This window comes from Lacerta agilis, chromosome 18 (assembly GCF_009819535.1).
Source record: "Lacerta agilis isolate rLacAgi1 chromosome 18, rLacAgi1.pri, whole genome shotgun sequence".
Taxonomy (NCBI): Eukaryota; Metazoa; Chordata; class Lepidosauria; order Squamata; family Lacertidae; genus Lacerta; species Lacerta agilis.
Genome location: NC_046329.1, coordinates 967,626 through 986,689, shown reverse-complemented (window position 1 = coordinate 986,689; position 19,064 = coordinate 967,626). Strand labels below are relative to the sequence as shown.

The 19,064-nt window shown below is 55.5% G+C and overlaps 1 protein-coding gene across 1 annotated transcript; it reads right to left on the bottom strand.

Annotated features, from left to right (window-relative positions):
* Positions 1–229: 229 nt before the first annotated feature.
* Positions 230–12,030, bottom strand: TMPRSS9 (transmembrane serine protease 9). The gene is given in 18 exon segments (XM_033136693.1): positions 230–630; positions 840–976; positions 1,162–1,427; positions 1,959–2,226; positions 2,720–3,041; positions 3,324–3,460; positions 4,479–4,750; positions 5,596–5,767; positions 5,868–6,180; positions 6,277–6,413; positions 7,649–7,926; positions 8,393–8,564; positions 9,440–9,553; positions 9,913–9,954; positions 10,370–10,536; positions 10,642–10,709; positions 11,592–11,719; positions 11,971–12,030. Coding segments are annotated over 18 exon segments (3,159 nt in total). The 5' UTR covers positions 11,975–12,030; the 3' UTR covers positions 230–468.
* Positions 12,031–19,064: the final 7,034 nt, after the last annotated feature.

Below are 19,064 nucleotides of genomic sequence, written 5' to 3'. Positions count from 1 at the left end.
GAGAAAGCTTGAGGCCACCCCATGTCCAGCCCTTCAGCACAAGGCAGAGCCCCCCACCCAGGGGGCGAAGCTATGATGGGAAGGGAGGTCGAGGCCGTGTCTCTGGCCAGACTGTCCAAGCGAAATGCTTTCTTCCTGAGGCAAACCTTCCTGAGGCAAGGATCCCCGTCTGTCCGTCCATCCGTCCTTCAGCCTGTGTTCCCAAGAGGCAGCTCAGGGTCACCTGCTCTCCTTCCATGAGGGTAATGGCCAGAGATCATGGGGTGGTGGAGTGGACCGGCCAGGAGAGGAAGGGGGAGCCTCCTCCTGCCCTTTGTGCGAAGTCCAAGTGAGGCAGGCGAGCCTCTTTATTCAGAGAAAACATGTCCTAAAAGTGCTTCTGTTGGTTAAAGGCAGGGCAGGGTCTTCCAAAGGACAGTTGTTTGTCTGTCTCCCGGCCAGGCCCCACTTCCCTGCCTCCTCCCTGAGTCACGCCTTGAGGTTCTGCGCGATCCAGCCCCGCACGGCCGTCACTCGGGCGTAGACCCCCGGGAAGTAAGGACGGGCGCAGCCGTAGCCCCAGCTGGTGATGCCCGCCAGGAACCACCTTCCTGAAGCCTCTTTGCAGGCCAGGGGGCCGCCGGCATCACCCTGCAGGGGAGGGAGAAGGCACCGAGTGTCCTTGGGAGCGGGGATGGGGCTCTGGGGCAAGGGGACCCCCCAAGCCCCGCAAACTGCCTCCTCTCCCTCCTCCCCTCTCAGAAGCACCTCCAGCTCCAGCCATTTCTGGCCAGCTGTGGGCTTCCCTCCCATCCCACCTGGTGCAGCCAGGGCTGAGGGGGGGGGCGCCCGAGACTCACAGAGCAGCTGTCAACGGACCCCTGCAGGAACCCTGCGCAGACCATGCGGCTGCTGATCTGGACGGGGTAGAAGCGGCGGCAGTCGTGCTCCCCAATGAGGTTGACGGCCGCCTTCTGCAGCTGCCTTGCCATCAGCCCTGCGGGGGAGGGCAGAGTGGAATTGGGCAGCAGGGAAGGCCCAGGGCCCAATCCTGCCCTTTGCCTGCGGGCACCCCATGGAGCCAGCTGATCCGAGGCTGCTTGGCTGCCTGGGTTTTGAGGGAAGCCAGAGCTGCCTCTTCCGGGCGCTCCCCTACCCAGCCGGGAAGAGGATCCCTCCTACCTCCCTCCTTGGTGGAGCCCCAGCCGGTGATGACGCAGCGGGCGCCCTGGCCGAAGAGGTGGGCGTGGTCTGGCAGGCAGATAGGCTTGATGGTGCTGGTGAAGCTCAGCGGGGAGGCCAGCTCCAGCAGCGCCACGTCGTAATCCAGCGTGTAGATGTTGTAGAAGGGGTGCTTGTGGATCTGGAAGACCTTCTCCACCCGCCCGTCCAGGCCGCTCAGGAAGGGAGTCCCCAGGACGGCCACCCACATCTTCGGGTCGCTGTAGCTGAGGAGGACGGTGGACTTGGGACCCTTGGCCAGCCCAAGGCCTGCCCCATCTCCCCAATCTCTAGGGGAAAGGGGGGGCAGGGCTGGCCCAAGGCATTTCGGCACCTGAGGAGAACCACCCAGTGGCTCCCTCCACTTCCCAGGCGGGGAGTAAAGATCTACACCAGGAACAAGGGTGGGAGGAGACCAGCAGCCCCTCCCCTCCACCTTGGTGCATTCCTTGGAGACTGCACCTGAGGCAGTTGCCTCATCTCGCCTCTTGAGTGGACTGGCCTTGGTTGGGGGCCTCACAGGAAAGGGGACCCCTGGGATCCAAGGGGAGGAATTGAGGAGGGGTCTGGCAGTGCCCTCGTGTGCCATGAAAACATTGCTGGCTTGGGGGGGGGCCCACAGAGGATGGGGTCCTCTTCCCCAGTTTTCTTCACCAGCAAGGAGCTTGTTCCTGGAGCAGGGGAGCAACGGCTGGCAGAAAGACCCCCTTTCCCACCGCTCCCCACCCCCACCGCTCATCCCAGCCCCCCCAACTCACACATCGAAGCAGTGGGCAGCCGAGAGAAGCCAGCGGTCAGCCACCACCACCGCCCCACACTTGTGCTCCTTCCTCCGCAGCCACAGGCTCGCTTGCCACGGCCACTCCCCCCGTGCTGCGCCAGTGCCCCCCACGATCTTGCTGAAGGCCAAAGCTGAGGTCGAGCCACAGTCTAGGTGGGTGGGAAGAGAAGCAGGCTGAGAGGACGCCTGGGCCCTTGTGAGCCCCCTGCCCTGTCTGGTTGTGGGTGAGCAGAGCTAAATGTGAACTAAGGGAGCAGAGGGGAGAGGGAGGTCACTCACTGCAGTTGGCCTCGTCTCTGCCGTTGCTGCAGTCCAGGACACCGTCACATTCGGGGTTCGCTTTCCCAATGCACACTTTGCCAGAGCACTTGAAGGTGGACGGGGTGCAGGGCACAGCTGGGGGCAGGGAGGGTGGGGAGCAAGTTAATGGGACAGCTGAGACCCTCCACCCTCTTGGCCTGCACAAAGGCCCCCCAACTCACTGGGCACAGCTATGTGGGCCACGAAAGGGCTGGGCACTGTGACAGGCCCAGCCCAAAGGAGAGGCTTCCCGGGGGGGGGCAGCGGCCATGTTTAGTCTCTCACTGCAAAAAAGATGTCCCCTGCAGTGTCCTGCACCCCCTGCCTTGGAGGCCAGGCTCCTGGGGGCATCAGCCTTCGCCTGCCACCCTGCTAATAATCACAATGATTTATTATTGATATGCTAAGCCTCTGCCCATCCGTGCCCCCGCCATGTACCTGCGAACTGGGTGGCTCTCGGGGTGTTGGTTGGTGGCCTGGCTGTGCTGGGGGTGGCCTGGGTGGTCCTTTGACTAGCCAAAGGCAGGCTGGGGGAGGAGGAGGCGCTGCCACTGGTTGTGGTGCTGGATGTGGTCGCGGCCGTGGTTGTGGAGCTGGGGCATGGTGAGATAGTTTCCAGGATCCAGGCCTTGAGCTTGGTGATGCGGGTGTAGACGCCGGGTCTCCTGGCCTGCGCACAGCCGACCCCCCAACTGACCAGCCCCGCCAGGTAGAACACGCCTGGCGTCTCCTCACAGGCCAGGGGCCCCCCTGAGTCGCCCTGCGGGGAGAGATGGGAGCAACCAGCTCAGGAGAAGCTCCTTCTGGAATCTCTTCTCTTCTCAACTCCGCCCTCACCAAGTCCCAGAGGCAGAGTGGCCCCTAGTGGGTCTGGAAAAGAGCCATGGCCCCCCCAAAGAAGGTCCTTTTAACCGGTGGCCCGCTCTGCAGGGGTCTTCCAATGAGCACCCAGCTCCGCGATCAGGTGCACTTTGGAAGCTGAGCAGGAATGGGGCATCCCAGGCTGGCCACCCTCAGTCACCCCAACCTGGGTCCACCTCACCTGACAGGAGTCAACCTTCCCGTCCAGGAACCCAGCACAGATCATCTGCTCTGTCAGGGAGAAGTTGTAGAGGACATTGCAGGTTTTCTGGTCAATGATTCCCACAGAGGCTCTCTGGAGGTTCTCTGGTTTGGAGGCTGCAGGGAGGGGGAGGAGCAGAGGGGAGGAGCAGAGGTCAGGCCAGGGGGAAGAGCAGTGTCCAGTTGCCAGTAGCTGCTGGAGGGAAGTTTCCAGGACACCCACGAAAGGAAGAGGGAAGAAAAGAAATACGGGGGTGGCCATCTTCAAATATCTGAAGGGCTATATCCCATGGAAGATGGAGCCAGCTTCTTTTCTGCTGCTCTGAGGGGGCGGGACTCAAATTGACCGGTTCAACTTGCAGGGAAGGCAATTCTGACTAAACATTAGGAAGAACGTTTTGAAGACACGAGCCATTTGATGGTGGAACAGACTCAATGGGAAGGCGGTGGAGGTTTTTGAGTAGGGATCTGTTAGGGGTGCTTGAGTCAAGATTCCTGCATTGCAAGGGGTTGGACTAGTGGCATGCCTCAGAACCTCTTCCAACTCTACAATTCTGTGAAACAGCCCGGGTAGACTGCTCCTGCACATGGAGGATCCACACACAAAAGAGTGTGTGTGTGTGTGTGTGTGTGTGTGTGTGTGTGTGTGTGTTACAGGTGAGTAGCCGTGCTGGTCTGCCATAGTCGAAACAAAATAGAAAATTCTTTCCAGTAGCACCTTAGAGACCAACTGAGTTTGTTCTTGGTATGAGCTTGGCATGTGTGTGTGTTGTTTTTAAAGCTGAACGTTCTGGAATATCCCTTCCCTACTAAGCTCAGCAGCCTGATTTGCATGCAGAAAGGTTCAGTCGTGGAAGGAAGGGACCCGGAGGGTCATCTAGTGCAATTCTGTGCAATGCAGGAATCTTTTGCCCAATGTGCGGCTCAAACCCATGACCCTGAGATTCAGAGTCTCGTGCTCCACCCACTGAGCTATTTGTCCTCTGCAGCATCTCCAAGCAGGGTTTGGGAAAGGCTCCCTGCTTGAAACTGCTGCTGCCAGTCAGTGTAGACAGCAGGGAGCTAGATGGACCCAACGGCCTTTCTCCTTGGCTCCTGCGCTGCCTGCAAGGGGGGGGGAGGGGGAAGCGCTTACCATTGCCTTCCTGGAGGCTCCCCCAGCCGGAGATCATGCACTTCCTGCCCACGGGGAACTTGTGGATGGCCAGAGGGAGGCAGATGGGCTGGATGACCTTGCCGAAGGGGAGGGGGCGCTCCAGCTCCAGGACGGCCACGTCAAAGTCCAGCAGGGCCGGGTTGTAGGAGGGGTGCGGCACCACCTGCCTCACGCTCACCTTCACAGAGCTGCTCTCTGCCGCCGACAGCCAGGTGGTGCCTGCGAAGGCTGTCAGGTGCTCCACCTTGGTGCTGCCAGCACGGGCAGAAACGAGACACGGGCGCAGACGCACCATTAGTGGCGGCCAGGCCAGGCCAGGGGCAGGTGGGTGAATGGGTGGGTGGGGGACTCATCTCTGGGGGGTCACCATGCCCACAAAGGGGTCTCTCCCCCCCCCAGCTCCTTCCTCTCCTCCTGAGTCACAACAGCCTGCCAGTCAGTAATCACACAGTTCAAAGTTGGAGAGAACTCTTTCTTTGCAAAAACGCAACCTCCACAGACTCGGCTGAGCTGCTCCTTCCCAGTGGCCTCACCCCATGGAAATCAGTTGCCAAGACTGAAAGTCCCCACCTCCCCACAGCTTTCAAGCAATCGGAAATTGCCCACTAAGCCTCCTCTGCCCAACCCAGGACCCTCTTGCTAGGGGTGGAATTTGTCCCATAGCAGTTCTGGGGAAATGGGTGGTTAGGTGTCCCCCAGTGCCGACTGATAGTGTGGATTGGTGACATCAATTGCCCTTAAGGTGCCACACCAAGCTACAACCATTATGGCACCTGAGTCCCCATTTGCAGAAGTTCCCGGGTTCCATTTCCTAATTCCGGAGAGCGGAGGGTGCGGAAAGGGGTGCACCCTCTTTCCCCCTTTTAAGCAGAGTGGGCAGGCATGGGATCCCAGAACTGCAGAGCTGGAAGGGACCCTGCCATGTAGGAATAGGCAGCTGTCCCAGGTGGGGATCAAACCTGCAACCTTAGTGTGGTCTGGGATTCTTTAGCGGCAGCAGTTCCTACATGGCAGGGGGCTGGCCTGGGTGGCTCTTGGGGGTCCCCTTCGAACTCTGTCATGTGGACCTGATGCAACCACCTTTCTCCCTACTTACTGGTTGAAGCAGTGGGCAGCTGAAAGGAGCCACCGTTCCCCGATGATGGTGGCCCCACAGAAGTGGTGCAGCCCCTCCTTCAGGCTGACCTGCCAGGGGACCTCCCCGCGAGAGGCATCCAGGCCCCCCACAATCTTGATGGGCTTGGAGAAGCCAGGCCGGCGGCCGCACTCTGCACAGAGAAAGAGAAGGGTGAGCCTGTGACAGCTGTGCCTGCCCCCAAGCCCCAGGAGGAGTCCAGTTGGGCCCTGTGCAGGCATGGGGCTTTCTACCTTGGGGGCGTGGTACCGTGCCAGCTGGCCTGCCCCCGGCCGTGGTGGGGCTGGGTAGGGGTTTGCCAGTGGTGCTGGTGCCCTTGGTGGACGCCAGGGGGAGGAGGGTGGTGGAGGCCGTTGTGGGGAGGGTGGTGCCTGGTGGGTCCGTGAACGTGGCCATGGTGTTGTGGATCCAGTTCCGCAGCCTGGTGACCCGGGCATAGACTCCTGGGCGCTTGGCCTCTGCGCAGCCGATGCCCCAGCTGACGATTCCGGCCAGGAAGAAGCGGCCCGAGGGCTCCTCACAGACCAGCGGGCCCCCAGAATCCCCCTGTAGGCAAGAAAGGGAGAGAGGAAGGGCACCGTGGCATCCCAGAGGCCTCCTCCCGGAGCTCCCGCTGCAGCCAGAGGCTGCTTCTGGCCATACCTGGCAGGAGTCGACCTTGCCCTCCAGGTAGCCGGCACACAGCATCCGGTCGGTGAGGGCATTGCTGTACAGGCTGGCACATAGTGTCTGGTCCAACAGCTCCACCACGGCCTTCTGCAGCAGCTCCGGCTTCACCACTGAGGAGAGAGGGGAGGTGGAGCCCAGTGGCAAGGCCTGAGGGGCAAGTCAGGTGAACGCATCCAGACAGGGACTCCTCCTGCCTGTTCCCGGCACCCTGCACTCTCCAGGGCAGGGCAGCTATGGGGCAGGCACTGAACTGAATGGCCATGGTGTTGTTGAATTGCATTTCACACAGGTCCCACTACCAGAATGCAAAGCATTCTCAGGAAATCATTTGCTAAGTCTGCGTTTGCATAACAAGGCATTGATTTTCACCAATTCCTATGGGTTCATTTCTAACTTTGACCCCAAAATTATTAGAAAACCCAGGAAAAAACCCTGAAACTTTGCAAAGGGCAAACAAGGAAGAGGGAAGTGCTCTCTTCAAATCCACTCCATGTTTTCTGATGGAATGGCAGCTGCGGACAAGCGAAACAAAGTAAGTCAGGATTCTTTAAGGCTGCTTGTTTCCTTCAAGTACAAAATGCAGCCCTGGCTGTTTGTATGGTGAGATTTTGGTATGAATTTGTCACGTTTGGACAAGGATATATTTATTTTTTGTCTGAAGGAGAGTTTGGTTAGCTGGACCTGTGTGCAATTCTTCTGAGGAACTTGTTGCTGCTCTTCTTTTTAAAATGTTGCTGCGCTTTCCCTTATAGTAATTGCAATGTCTGTTCACTCGCTTTTAAAAATGCTGCTTCTATTGCGAGCGCTACATTTCTTGCTGGGAAAGCAGAAGAGCAATCTTAAATCAAACCAAATCTGTGCTAAGGGTTGGCTGGTATCTCAGGATTAACAGAGGAAATGGGGGTGCTCAGTTCCTCCTGCCCCAAACCATGTTCCTTTGGGTGAAGCTGGCCAGGGGCAACGAGAGGGAAGAGGGTGTGGGGAAGGAGGCGGAGCAGCAGGAACCTCAACCCTTGTGCAGAAAAGCAACCTTAAGCTCCCCTCCTGCCCCCCAGTAGTGACCAGCACCCTGAGGGAACAACTGAGGCTGGAGTGCTCAACCACACCAAGACTCACCTTTACCTCTCTGCCTGTGGCAAAACTACCCACCGTACAATGCTGTCTGTGAAGCCAAAGAGAGCTCCTCAGGGGGACAGTTGCCCAATTCAGCCCCTTTTGCCCCCTGTAGGAGTCCTGCCTGAGCCACACCGCCCCCCATCTCCACAGGAGCCCTGTGAGGTAGGCTCAGCTGAGCCGTGGCCCCCACTCCTTCCTCCACTTATGCCTCGCCAAAGGTTGTGCTTACAAAAGTCCTCCTTGAGGTAGCCCCAGCCGGAGATGTAGCACTTCTTGCCAGAGGGGAAGATATGGCTGGAGGACGGCAGGCAGGCAGGCTGGACGTACTTGCCGAAGGGCAATGGCTCGGAGAGCGCCAGCAGCGCCACATCATAGTCGGCCGTGTCTGTGTCATAGGAGGGGTGCTTGAGGATGTGGCTCACGCCAGCCTTCACCGCGCTACTCTCGCTGCTGCTGCTCAGCCAGACGGTGCCTGCATGGGCCGTCCAGGTGCCCGGATCCTGGAACCTGTTGGCAGCGGGAGAGCTTCAGGGCACATCAATGGACCCCTTGCACCCTTCCTTCTGCCAGTAGACTTTGGCATGGGCCACTTTGAACAATGGATAGGAGATGGCAGCTCTTGCAGATAGTGTATGGATAAATACAAATATATCTGGAATGTGTTTATAAAAAGCACCATGACTTGTTAATAATGTTATTGTTTGAATAGCCATACTTCCCTCAAGGGCACAGGCAGAACCTGCCTTCTTGGCTCTGCCCTGTCCATTGGAGTCTGCCTTTGCATGCAGGGTGAGTCCCTGACACACCAAAGGCTTGAGACCCATCAGCTGCCCCACGTACCAGTTACCCCACCCACCCACCCACCTCCAGTCTCTTTCCCTAACCCTGCAAGGTTCTCAGCATCAGAGAGCTGCGCACTTGCCACATGGTGCACTTGCAGGAGAAGGAAGGAAATGGGTCCGGCTGGGCTTACTCGTTGAAACAGTGCGCTGCAGACACCAGCCACTTGGCAGCCAGGATTGTGGCCCCACAGAAGTGCTCGTTGTTCTCCCGCAGGCTGACTTGCCAGGGGAACTCCCCCCGGGTGGCCTCCGACCCCCCGACAATCCGGTTGGCTGCCTGCATGGCCGGCCGAGACCCACAGTCTGCAAGAGACAAGAGAGGAGAGGGAGGGAGGGTCAGCAGTCCCCACTCAGGGGGAGAAGTGGTCTGCAGTAACTCCAACATTCCACCAGGCGGCAGCAGAGTGGTTAGAAAGAGGCTGCAGTTACAATCATCTGCCTCCAGGTGGCAGCAGTGGGCAGAGGGATTCAGAACCGAGACAAAGAAAATCCTTCACTTGGTGAAACTATGGACTTTCCTCCCATGGACAGCAGTGATGGGCACCAGCTTGGACAGCTTTCAAAGGGCTGCTCTTTTGTTCATTGATACAAGGAGGTGCCAGCAGCAGGCAGTAAGAGGCATTCTCCTGGAGGCATGCACAGCAGGGGGGAGTCCACTTCTGAGATGGCAGCTCCCACCAGCCACTTCCAGTGTTCATCCTAGTGCCTTCCTCTTTTTTTGAAAGGGAGCACCGTGTACATTTAAGTGTTTAATGCAGGGGTCAGCAACCTGCAGAGGTCGTTTGACAGGCCCCCGAGCTGCCCCTGAACTGAGCTGCCCACTTGCACGCTGCGCTAAACCAGTGCAACGCAGGGACTCGCTTCCAAGGTGCCGAAAATTGCATCTCCGCATGTGCAGACAACGAAGATTGTGAGTGCGTGCGCTCCTGGCCCACAGAGGGATCTCCGCAGGACCAATCCAGCCCAGGCTGACCCCTGGTTTAATGCAACCACCAGGTGAAGAGAGGCCCCTTTGCTTCACCCTTGCAACCACGTGGGGGAAATCCCCGCCAGGATATGGGATGAAGAGAGAGACCCAGGGGAGGCCGCCCCTGGGTGGGAATATCCCAGCACCCCTAGAAGACGGAGGGGCAAAGAAGGAGGAGAGGAAGATGAAGAAGGAGAAGACTAGCACCCACCGCACTCTGCCTCATCGGAGCCGTCCAGGCAGTCACTCCGGTCATCGCACTCCACATTCTCACGTGGCACACACTGGCCGCTGTGGCAGGTGAAGGCCGTCCCTGGGCAGGTGCCTGCAAGGGTGGTAGCAGGATGGGTCCCAGCCTCTCCCCCCCCCCCGGCAGCTGCTCTTTGGGGAGGGCCAAGGTCCGGGGGGGGGAGGAGCCCCGTGGAAGCTGGACCCGCCTTGCCATGCATCCTGTCGCAGAGGCCCCAGGTGGGAAGCCCCATGCAGGCCCTGAGCACAACAACAGCCTTTTTCCCTGCCTGCTTAAGATGCCCAGCAACTGGCCACCTGCCTCCCGCAGAGCCAGCATGGCCAGAAGCCATAGATAGCCCCTTCCTCCCCCACTCCCCCATGGCTTTGCAGAGAATAAAACTGTTTTGTTCTCCACCCACATCCTGAGCTCACAAAATGTTAAAAGAAGGCTACCTGATTTCAGTCCTGTTCCTGAAGGGGAGTCGCTGCTCAGCCCTGAGAGAGAGAGAGAGAGATAGTGTGTGTGTGTGTGAAGAATGGGGGCTGGTCTCCAAAAACCCAAATGCTCCCCACGGAGGCCACTCAGGCCCAGAACTGGCCCCCTCCTCTCCTGAAATCCCCAGCAAGTCTCTTGAACCCACAGGGCTCTGGAGTGCAAAGATTTTCTAAGCTGCCTCTGGTCCAGCAAGGCCAAACCTTTTGGCTGCCACCTTGCTTGCTGAGATGCAAGAGCTGCCATCTCGCCCCCAGCGTGAGGGGGTCGCAGTGACTGGCCAGATCCGAATTTCTGCACTCTTGCTTGCTACCTAGCCTACCTCACAGGGTGGTTGTGAGGACAAGGTGAGGCCACCTGCCTGCCTACCTGCCCTCCCTACCCCTGGACGATGGGTGAGGGATGATTCCATGCTACCTGTGAGAGAGGCTGCCCAGATGGTGCCGTAGGAGGGCAGGGCGATTCCTCCGTTGCCCAGCGCAGCTGCCAGGCCCCTCTCCAGCGCCTGCTCTTCTGCGTCTGGGCTGAGCGGCTGAGAGGAGAACCACAGGCGGAAGTGGACCAGGATGCTGGCATTGCCCTTCCTGCCAAGTGGAGACACAAGCACAGGTGGTGGGGGCCAGGCTGCTTCCCCTCACCTGCTGCACCAGGGCGGGGCGGGGCAGGACACACTACGTGGCTCAGCCTACCTGTATTGCAAGATGGAGCACCTGGCACAGGTCCCTTCCAGGGCTGAGTTCTGAAAGCTGCTTTTGAACTGAGATGGAACAGAAAGGGGGGGGGGCAAACAGGTGCATGTCATGAACTGGTTGGGCACAGAGGAATGGTGGGAGGAACCAGCTTGGGGAACCTACCCCAGAAGAAGAAGGCTCAGAGCCTGGGGGGACGACGATGAGGTAGAAGAGGGAGAAGACGGGGAAGAGGTAACAGGGCTTTGTGAGCGGGGAGAGTCTGTGGCAGAGAGGAGTCCAGAATCGGAGGCAGAAGCTGAAACAGGAGAGGAAGGAGACCAAGAGGCAGAGAGGAGTCTTGGCTGGGAAGAGTCATGGGGGTATCCCACTCCTGTGCCAACAAGCTCCCCTCCCCGCTGTTCTCCCAGAACAAGAAGAGGCATGAAGAGGGCAGGGGAGAGGTTGGCTGCATGCAGGTGCAGTCTCTGATTGCTTGGGGAAAACCATGGGGTGGAGGAGGCTTAGACAGCTGTGGGGAGATGGGGACCTTTAGCCTCAGCAACCACTTCATGGGAGCAAGACCTACCAGAGGTGAGCTGCTGTGTTCATTAGGCCTGACACTTCTGTTTTTGCTAAGAGAGCACGAACTCCAACTTTCTAGGTGTGATTTACTGCTGGCTCCCCACTGTCAGCGAACCTCCTCCCTGCACCCCCAGCAGGAAAAAGTGGTGATATGGCACCAAAATTTGGTGCCACCACGTGGATCTTATCAGTGATTGATCTTTGCAATTTTGTGCTGCCTCGCCTCCTCCCCCCCCTAAATCCAGCACTTGAAGGGACCAGAAATCAAAGCCCACCATGGCCCCCCCAGCTCCCCAGTTCCTCCAGTGCTTATGGGGGAGGATTCATCTGCAGAACCACCCAGCCACCCACCCGCGCCCCCCAGGGGCTCTTCTCTCTGCCCTCACCAGCCTCTCCAGGACGGGGGTCAAGGTGCGGTGATAGCTGGAGCTCGGGCACTGCAGACTGCTCTCATAGCGCAGGCCCTGCAGCTCCACCAGGTGATCTGCCAGGAACTCCTGCTTCACCAGGAAGGCTGCAGAGAGGAAGAGGCATGGGGTGGGTTGGTGCAAAAGCATCAGTATTAAGGGGGGGGGCAGAAGCCTGGACAGAAGCACCCCAATCTGCACATAAACATTACAAAATGAATGGATGAAGTAATGCTAATGAGACATTGCAATGAATTCAGGTGTAAACGCCTGACGAAGAAGGGAAGCAGGGAATACGAATTTAAGAAAGCAAGGCAAGTTTGAGAAATGAATCAAATTTCCACAGGGATGGACTCACCCATCAGGATCCCACCACAGATGGCCGTGATGGCACCCAGGAGGATGGAGACCAGGGCCAGTCTGCAGCGGGTGCTATCTCCCCCAGCAACGGGGCGGCACTTCTCTCCCCCCAGCACTGGCTTCCCAGCGGGGACTGCTGGTGGCTCCATGCTTGTCTTGCAGACTGCAGAGGTTCTACATTGGGGAAAGAAAATGGGCTAAAATGGCTTTGGGAAGGGATTCCTGGCCCTTTCAGATTTCAAGTATCAGCTCTGGAAGATTTGGCTGGACTCTGTGCCCCTCCCACTTAGGCCCACCTTCCCCTTCCCATTGTGGACACGTGGCTTGCCAGTAAGACACGTGGAAAGGATCCTGGGGTCTAAAGTGGACCACATGAGTCCACAGGGTGATGCAGCAGCAGCAAAAAAAAAAAAAAAAAACCCTAATATTACTCTAGATTCAAACTACAAGAAAGAAGATTTCACCTAAACATTAGGAAGAACTTCCTGACAGTGAGAGCTGTTCAGCAGTGGAATTTGCTGCCAAGGAGTGTGGTGGAGTCTCCTTGTTTGGAGGTCTTGAAGCGGAGGCTTGACAGCCATCTGTCAGGAATGCTTGGATGGTGTTTCCTGCTTGGCAGGGGGTTGGACTGGATGGCCCTTGGGGTCTCTTCCAACTCTAGGATTCTAGGATTCTATGACTGCATACATAGAAGTCCAGTGTCCAGATCAAGGGAAGTATAGTCCCGCTCCATTCTGCCTTGGTCAGACCACACCTGCAGTCCCGTGTCCAATTCTGGGCACAATTTAAGAAGGATATTGACAAGCTGGGATGTGGGTCCAGGAGGGCGACCAAGATGACCAAGGGACTGGAAACCAAGCCTTATGAGGAATGGGTTAAGGAGCTGGGTATGTTTAGCATAGAGGAGACTGAGAGGAGATAGGAGAGCAATCTTCAAATATCTAAAGGGCTGTTCCATGGAAGGGGGAGCAAGTTTGTTTCCTGCTGCTCTGGAAGGGAGGACCTGAACTATTGGCTTCAAGTTACAAGAAAGGAGATTCCGGCTCAGTATCAGGAAGATGCGGTGCTGACCTGGTTGCATCTCAATGAGCTGCTTGGCACTCAGCCCTTCTCTTGTCCCTGGGAGAATCCGCAGGTGCTGCCTGGGGATGGGGAACCTTGGGATTGGGGCCCCTGACAAGGCAGCCAAGGAACAATTCTCCTTGAGCCATTTCTTGTGGAAAGCAAAGGAGAAACGGAACGAAAGCCGTTGCAGCCGTTACTTGAGGCTGAGAAGAATTCCCTTCTTCTGAAAGTGTGGGGTTGTTTTCCTGCACTTTCATTGTGAAAGGGTTGGGGAAATGCTTCTACTTCTGGGCAGATATTGGGATTTCATCGGTGGTGGTGGTGGGGGTCCTGCTTTCAACTAGCTGACACAAACAGACAACTGCAGTTGGGGACTAATCCTTGGGAGATCCTCCAACTCCTAGGGGCTGTGGGGGTTTCAGGGGGCTGGACCCCCACAAAGTGGATGGGCATTCCTACTTGGATGGTGTGCACGCACTGCATCATGTGGGGAGGGGCTTACCTGGGTGCCCACATTATTTTATTCAAGTTGGCACCTCTGCCTCCAACACATGACATGCTTGCTGGATCAGGCCAAAGTGGACCATCAAGCCACCAGCCACAGTGGCCAAATACCCCAAAAGACCTGGAAGTTCAGGTAGCCTGCTTCTGGACCTAGAGGTTCCATAAGGACATCAGAAGAGCCTGGCTGCTGGATCAGGCCAAAGGGGGCCTGTCTAGCCCAGTACAGTCATACCTCGTGTTGCGTTCGCTGCGGGTTGCGAACAGTGCGGGTTACGAACGTGCCGAACCCGGAAGTACCAGGACAGATTACTTCCAGGTTTGGTGGGTCGCGCATGTGCAGACGCGTCAAATGACATCATGCGCATGCGCAGACATGCCTGGGAGGGCAGGCAAATGGAAGCACTTACACATCCCCTGGCACCTGCAAAGTAAGCGCAGAGGCTTCCTGGGCACCGTCTGGAACTCTGGTAGTGAAACAGCCCTCTCTGTGTGAGGAGGGGCCAGTGCTGGCTCTCTCGGCCTCCCCAGGTTTATCTCCATCAGCGCCAGAAGAAAGGCCTCTCTGATTTCTCTGCCCAGCCCTGCCAGGGATCTCCCCAGAGAATGAAGCTTTTGTGGTTTTTGCTTTGTGAGAAGCGGCAGTTTTGGCCAGACTGCTCGGCATGTGAAGGCTGGCCAGAGGGCTGGAGTGGGCAGCCCTGTTCTTGCTTTTGCCTCCATCCTCCAGATCTGCCAGGCGGGGGTTGGCGATGCCCCTGCACTGACTGCCAAACAGCCATGGCCCTCCTGGGTTTGGAAAGCCCTTCGGGCATGAAAACCAACTTGCCACTGCCGGGAGGCATGGGAGGGGTCTCTGCACTTCAGCCACAGTTCCCCCCACTCCCTCGCACAGAGATCTAACCTCTCCAGAGTGGGAGGAAGGGACCAACTCCTAGAAGGAGCTCCCAAGGGTCATGTAGTCCCATCCTCTGCAAGGCAAGAATCTTTTGTCTCGGCCGAGTGTACCTGAAGGAGCATCTTCAGCCCAGCTCCAAAGGCCTTCTGGCAGTTCCCTCCCTGCGAGAAGTGAAGCTACGGGGAACCAGGCAGAGGGTCTTCTCAGCAGTGGTGTCCGCCTTGTGGAATGCCCTCCCATCAGATGTCAAGGAAATAAACAACTATCTGACTTTTAGAAGACACCTGAAGTTACTGTTTAGGGAAGCTTTTAATGTTTAATGCTTTGTTGCTTTTTTATATATATTCTGTTGGGAGCTGCCCAGAGTGGCTGAGGAAACCCAGCCAGATGGGCGGGGTATCATCATCATCATCATCATCATCATCAATTGCTTAACGTGGGGAACGAACCTGCAACCCTGAGATTAAGAGTTTAATGCTCCATCAACAGAGCCAACTCTTGTCACTGGAGAATCTGCCCAGATTTGCCATCAAAGCACAGCAAGAAGGGCTATAATAGCTGAGCTTCGATCGTCAGCAGCAGCTCTAGGAAAGGTTGGCAGAGACCCGCCCTGGAGAGCTGCTACCGCCAGCCTGTGTGGGCAATATTGAGCCTCACAGCCCAAGGGCCTGGCAGCTTTCCATGTTGAAAAAAAAGATAAGGGGGTCGCCAGGAGTTTAACGTGCAAATGAGTGTGCCTGCCTGCACCCCCACCAGGTGGGAACCCCTGTCCCAATTCACAATCTACAGTCACACCCCAACTCCAGCCTTTTACCTCCCCTTGCTAAAATTCCTCCTGGCCTACTATATGCTCAGCTGCTTTTGCATCAGCACAGCAAGTTTTGTAGACCCTGATCTGCGCTCAGATTCTTCCCCCACGCCCAGGGGCTTCTTCCTGACCCTTCAGGTACTGAGTCCATTACCTTGATGGACTTTACCCTACTAGGTAAGGCAATAGCTCTGGTCCAAGATGAGTCCAGTCAGGGTCACAAGGATGTCAGGAGAGCCCTGCAGAAGCAGCAAGCAGCTGGATCAGATCCCAAAGTGGGGCCGGCTGCTCTAGCACCCTATTTCTACACACAGTGGCCACCCAGGTGCCCTCCAAGGCTTGAGCGCAGCAAAGTTCCCCATGTGTGGCTTGCAAGAATGGATGGGAGGGTATTTTGAACTTTTAGAGCATTGTGACGTTTGGGAAGGTTTTTGTTTTTAAGTGGTGGGCCTTGGCAGGATATAAAGTCAACCAGCAAACCAACATTGTTTGCACCGAGGCTGATTAGCTTGGCTGCCCTTTTGGAAACTGTCCTGGACTGGAGCAAAGCACCGTCTTTCTCTGTCTCAAAATGTTAAGTTTCCTGATTTGCCACCAAGAACCGTAGAGTCTGACGATCCACCCACTGCTCTCTCTTGCAACCATCCTTCAAGCTTTTGGGAGGGTGAGATCCTTCTAAGGCAACGGAAACAATTCCTGGCTTCTGATGAAACGTCTGTTTTCACAGTCACTTGCCAACCAGGTGCCTCTTCTGGGAAGCCCCCCAAGAGCAGTAACTCTCTCCCCAGCTACCATTTCCAGAAACTGGGATTCCACTGGCTCTGGCACTTGGAGGGATGGCTTCCCTCAGTCCTCCTGGCTGGTAGCCACCAATAGCCTTAGGCCCCATGAATTTGTCAGAGTGTCAGAAGTTGGTGGCCATCGTTGCGTGGAGAAAGACTTCCTTTCGCCTGCCCTGAGTCTCCAGGCTTCCTTGCATGTCCATGCCAGGCATTGTGTTATGCCAGCAGTTCTCCCAGGGTGTGGCACGAGAGGATGGCAAAGGTGGACAGGAAGATTCCAGGCCAATCCAAGATACACTGAAACTTTTCTGTGTGCTATAGTATCAAAATAATTTTGTTTGGCTCTTCAGAGAGAAACAGCATCCACGCCTCTTGTCAAAAGCACTGGCTATTCTTCCAGAGTTCTCCGCAGCATATTGCTGTAAACAGGAATTTCCAATTCTGACAAATATGCAAGGCCAGAGAAGAGAAAGTCTTCTTGGTGTTGAACGAGATGAGAGCTTGCTAGTCTCAAATTAGACCTGACATAAATGAGATTGCCCAGCCAAAGGAAGCTCACACTGAGTTTGTATTCACACTTAAAGCACACCTGTAAGAGGCTGGTTTATAACTACATTTGGGGAAAGATTCTCGTTCTTATGTAGCCACGTTGTTTTATACTTTCTGGATGTGCCATGATCATGTGTTATAAAGAAGTTGCGTTCTAGGTTACAAATCAAGCACTGCTAGGAGTTCATACATTGGAAAACAAAACTAAGCAAAAAGAAATACTGCGGTGTGAGCAAATTGTTATTCTGAAAGTGTGGCTCAGAGAGAAAAGTTTGAGAACCACTGGATTCTGAGGAACGTCTCTCCTGCCTCCGCTTCCTCGCTTTTCCTTTCAGCTGAAAAGCCCCCCCAAGGTGGCAACTTTTCCTTGAAGGGGAAATCAACCAGAGCTCCTTGCCGTCCATTTCTGTCTCTCTTGGGCACACCACCCCTCCCCCACCCCCATGAGCCTCCCCAGCACCCAAGGGTGGTCTTTAAGGGAGTGAGGAAGGGCACCCTCAGGTCGGAGACTCACCTGCCTGGCCCAGGGCGGTCGTTTCAGCAGAGCTCACCTGGTTGCAGCCTGCGGCCATGCTCCACCCGCTCCCCTCTGTCTCTGGCTCCGGAGGGGAGGTTTTGTTGGGCAGGGAAGGTGAGAGGGGGAGGGGGAGGGGGAGGAAGGTGTGGGTGGGGGAGCTTAAAGGTACAGGCCAAAAGGAGCAGGGCAGCAGACCCCGGGTGAGGATCCTTCCCTGGCAGCGCCTGGCCACATGGGGTGCCATCTGCAGGGCCCAAAGTCCCAGGGGCTGCTGCAGCTGCTGCTTCCAAAATGTCTTTGTTCTCCTGAGCATTGATTATGGAATTTCCCACGCTCAAGGAGGATGGAGGGACAATTTTCCCTCAAGGGAAAGCTGAAGATTCTGGAGTGCTTCATTTTGGGGATAGGGATGGAGAGTTTGCGAAAGGATGGATGGGGCGGGGAAGGAGCCAGGTACAAAAGGTCCCAGGTTCAGTCACCAAAACTCACCAAAAACCAGCAGGCAACTATTCTAAGTGCTTATGCACCAACACTGGATGCTGAAGACATTAAAGAAAAAAATTACTCTCAGCCGGATACCATCCTACCCGAGATGCCTGAGGAGGATAAAATTACCCTCCTGGGTGATTTTAATGCAAGAGTTGGGCAAGATTTTGATCTGTGGCCTGGGACTATTGGGAAAGAAGGAATTGGCAACAGCAACCAGAACGGAATCTTACTTTTGATGATATGTGCAGCACACAACCTTGCTATTACCAACACACTCTTTTGACCAAAATATAATTTTTTAAAAAAAAACATCATGGAAGCATTCTCGGTCGAACCACTGGCACCTCTTAGACTATTTAATTGTCCAAGCTGAAGATTGCAGTGATGTGCTCCTTACCAGAGCTGTGACGAGCACTGATGACTGCTAGACAGATCACCGACTAATACGCTCCACGATGGCTATCAAGATTATACCTCAACGCAGGCTTCAAGGAAGGAAACCAAGACTCAAAATGAACACTCAAGTCCTCCAAGATCCTATTAAGCGGGATCGTTTCCAAACAACCCATAAAGACCATCTGCTTTCAGATTTCCCAGATAAAATTGAGGAATACCAGACCAAGCTAAAAACATCCATTATTGCAGCCTGTGAACAAACTATTGGTTACCAAACCAAGAAACACCAGGACTGGTTTGATGAGAATGATGATGACAACAAAAGGAAGGCCTTTCAGATCTGGCAAAGAGATAGAAACTGCGCCACTAAGAATAAAAATCTATGCCAACACTAAGGCTGAGGTTCAAAGAAGAACCAGAGAACTAAAGAACACCTGGTGGATAAAAAAAGCTCAAGAGATCCAGCACTTAGCCGACACTCATGATGCACTGAGTTTCTTTAAAGCCACAAAGACCTTCTATGGGCCAATAAATCATGGCATATGCCCCTACGCTCAGCAGACGGTACCACACTTCTAAAAGATAAAGAAGCTATTGCACTGCGCTGGAAAGATCATTACCAACATCTCCTTAACTGCAACTCCCCCGTAGCTGCTGAGGTCCTCTCACAAATTCCGCAAAAAAAGGTTAGAGATGAGCTTGCAGCATCTCCAAATCTGGGAGAGTTGTGTACAGCTATTAACCAAATGAAAAACAACAAAGCCAGCAGACCTGATGGGATACCTGCCGAAGTCTTCAAAGTGGGAGGAATTGAACTTACACAACAACTTCACAAGCTCATCAAAAAAATATTGGAGAGAGAAGAGACCCCAGCACACTTTAGGGATGCCAATATTATCAATCTCTTTTAAAAAGGAGACGGAACTGATTGTGGAAACTATCGAGGCATCTCTCTATTAGCTGCGGCTGGCAAAATTTTAGCAAACCGTCTCTTAACAATATCCGAGGTGACCCTTTTTGAATCCCAAAATGGTTTTAGACCTTCTAGGGCACAGGTGTCAAACACAAGGCCCGTGGGCCTAATCCG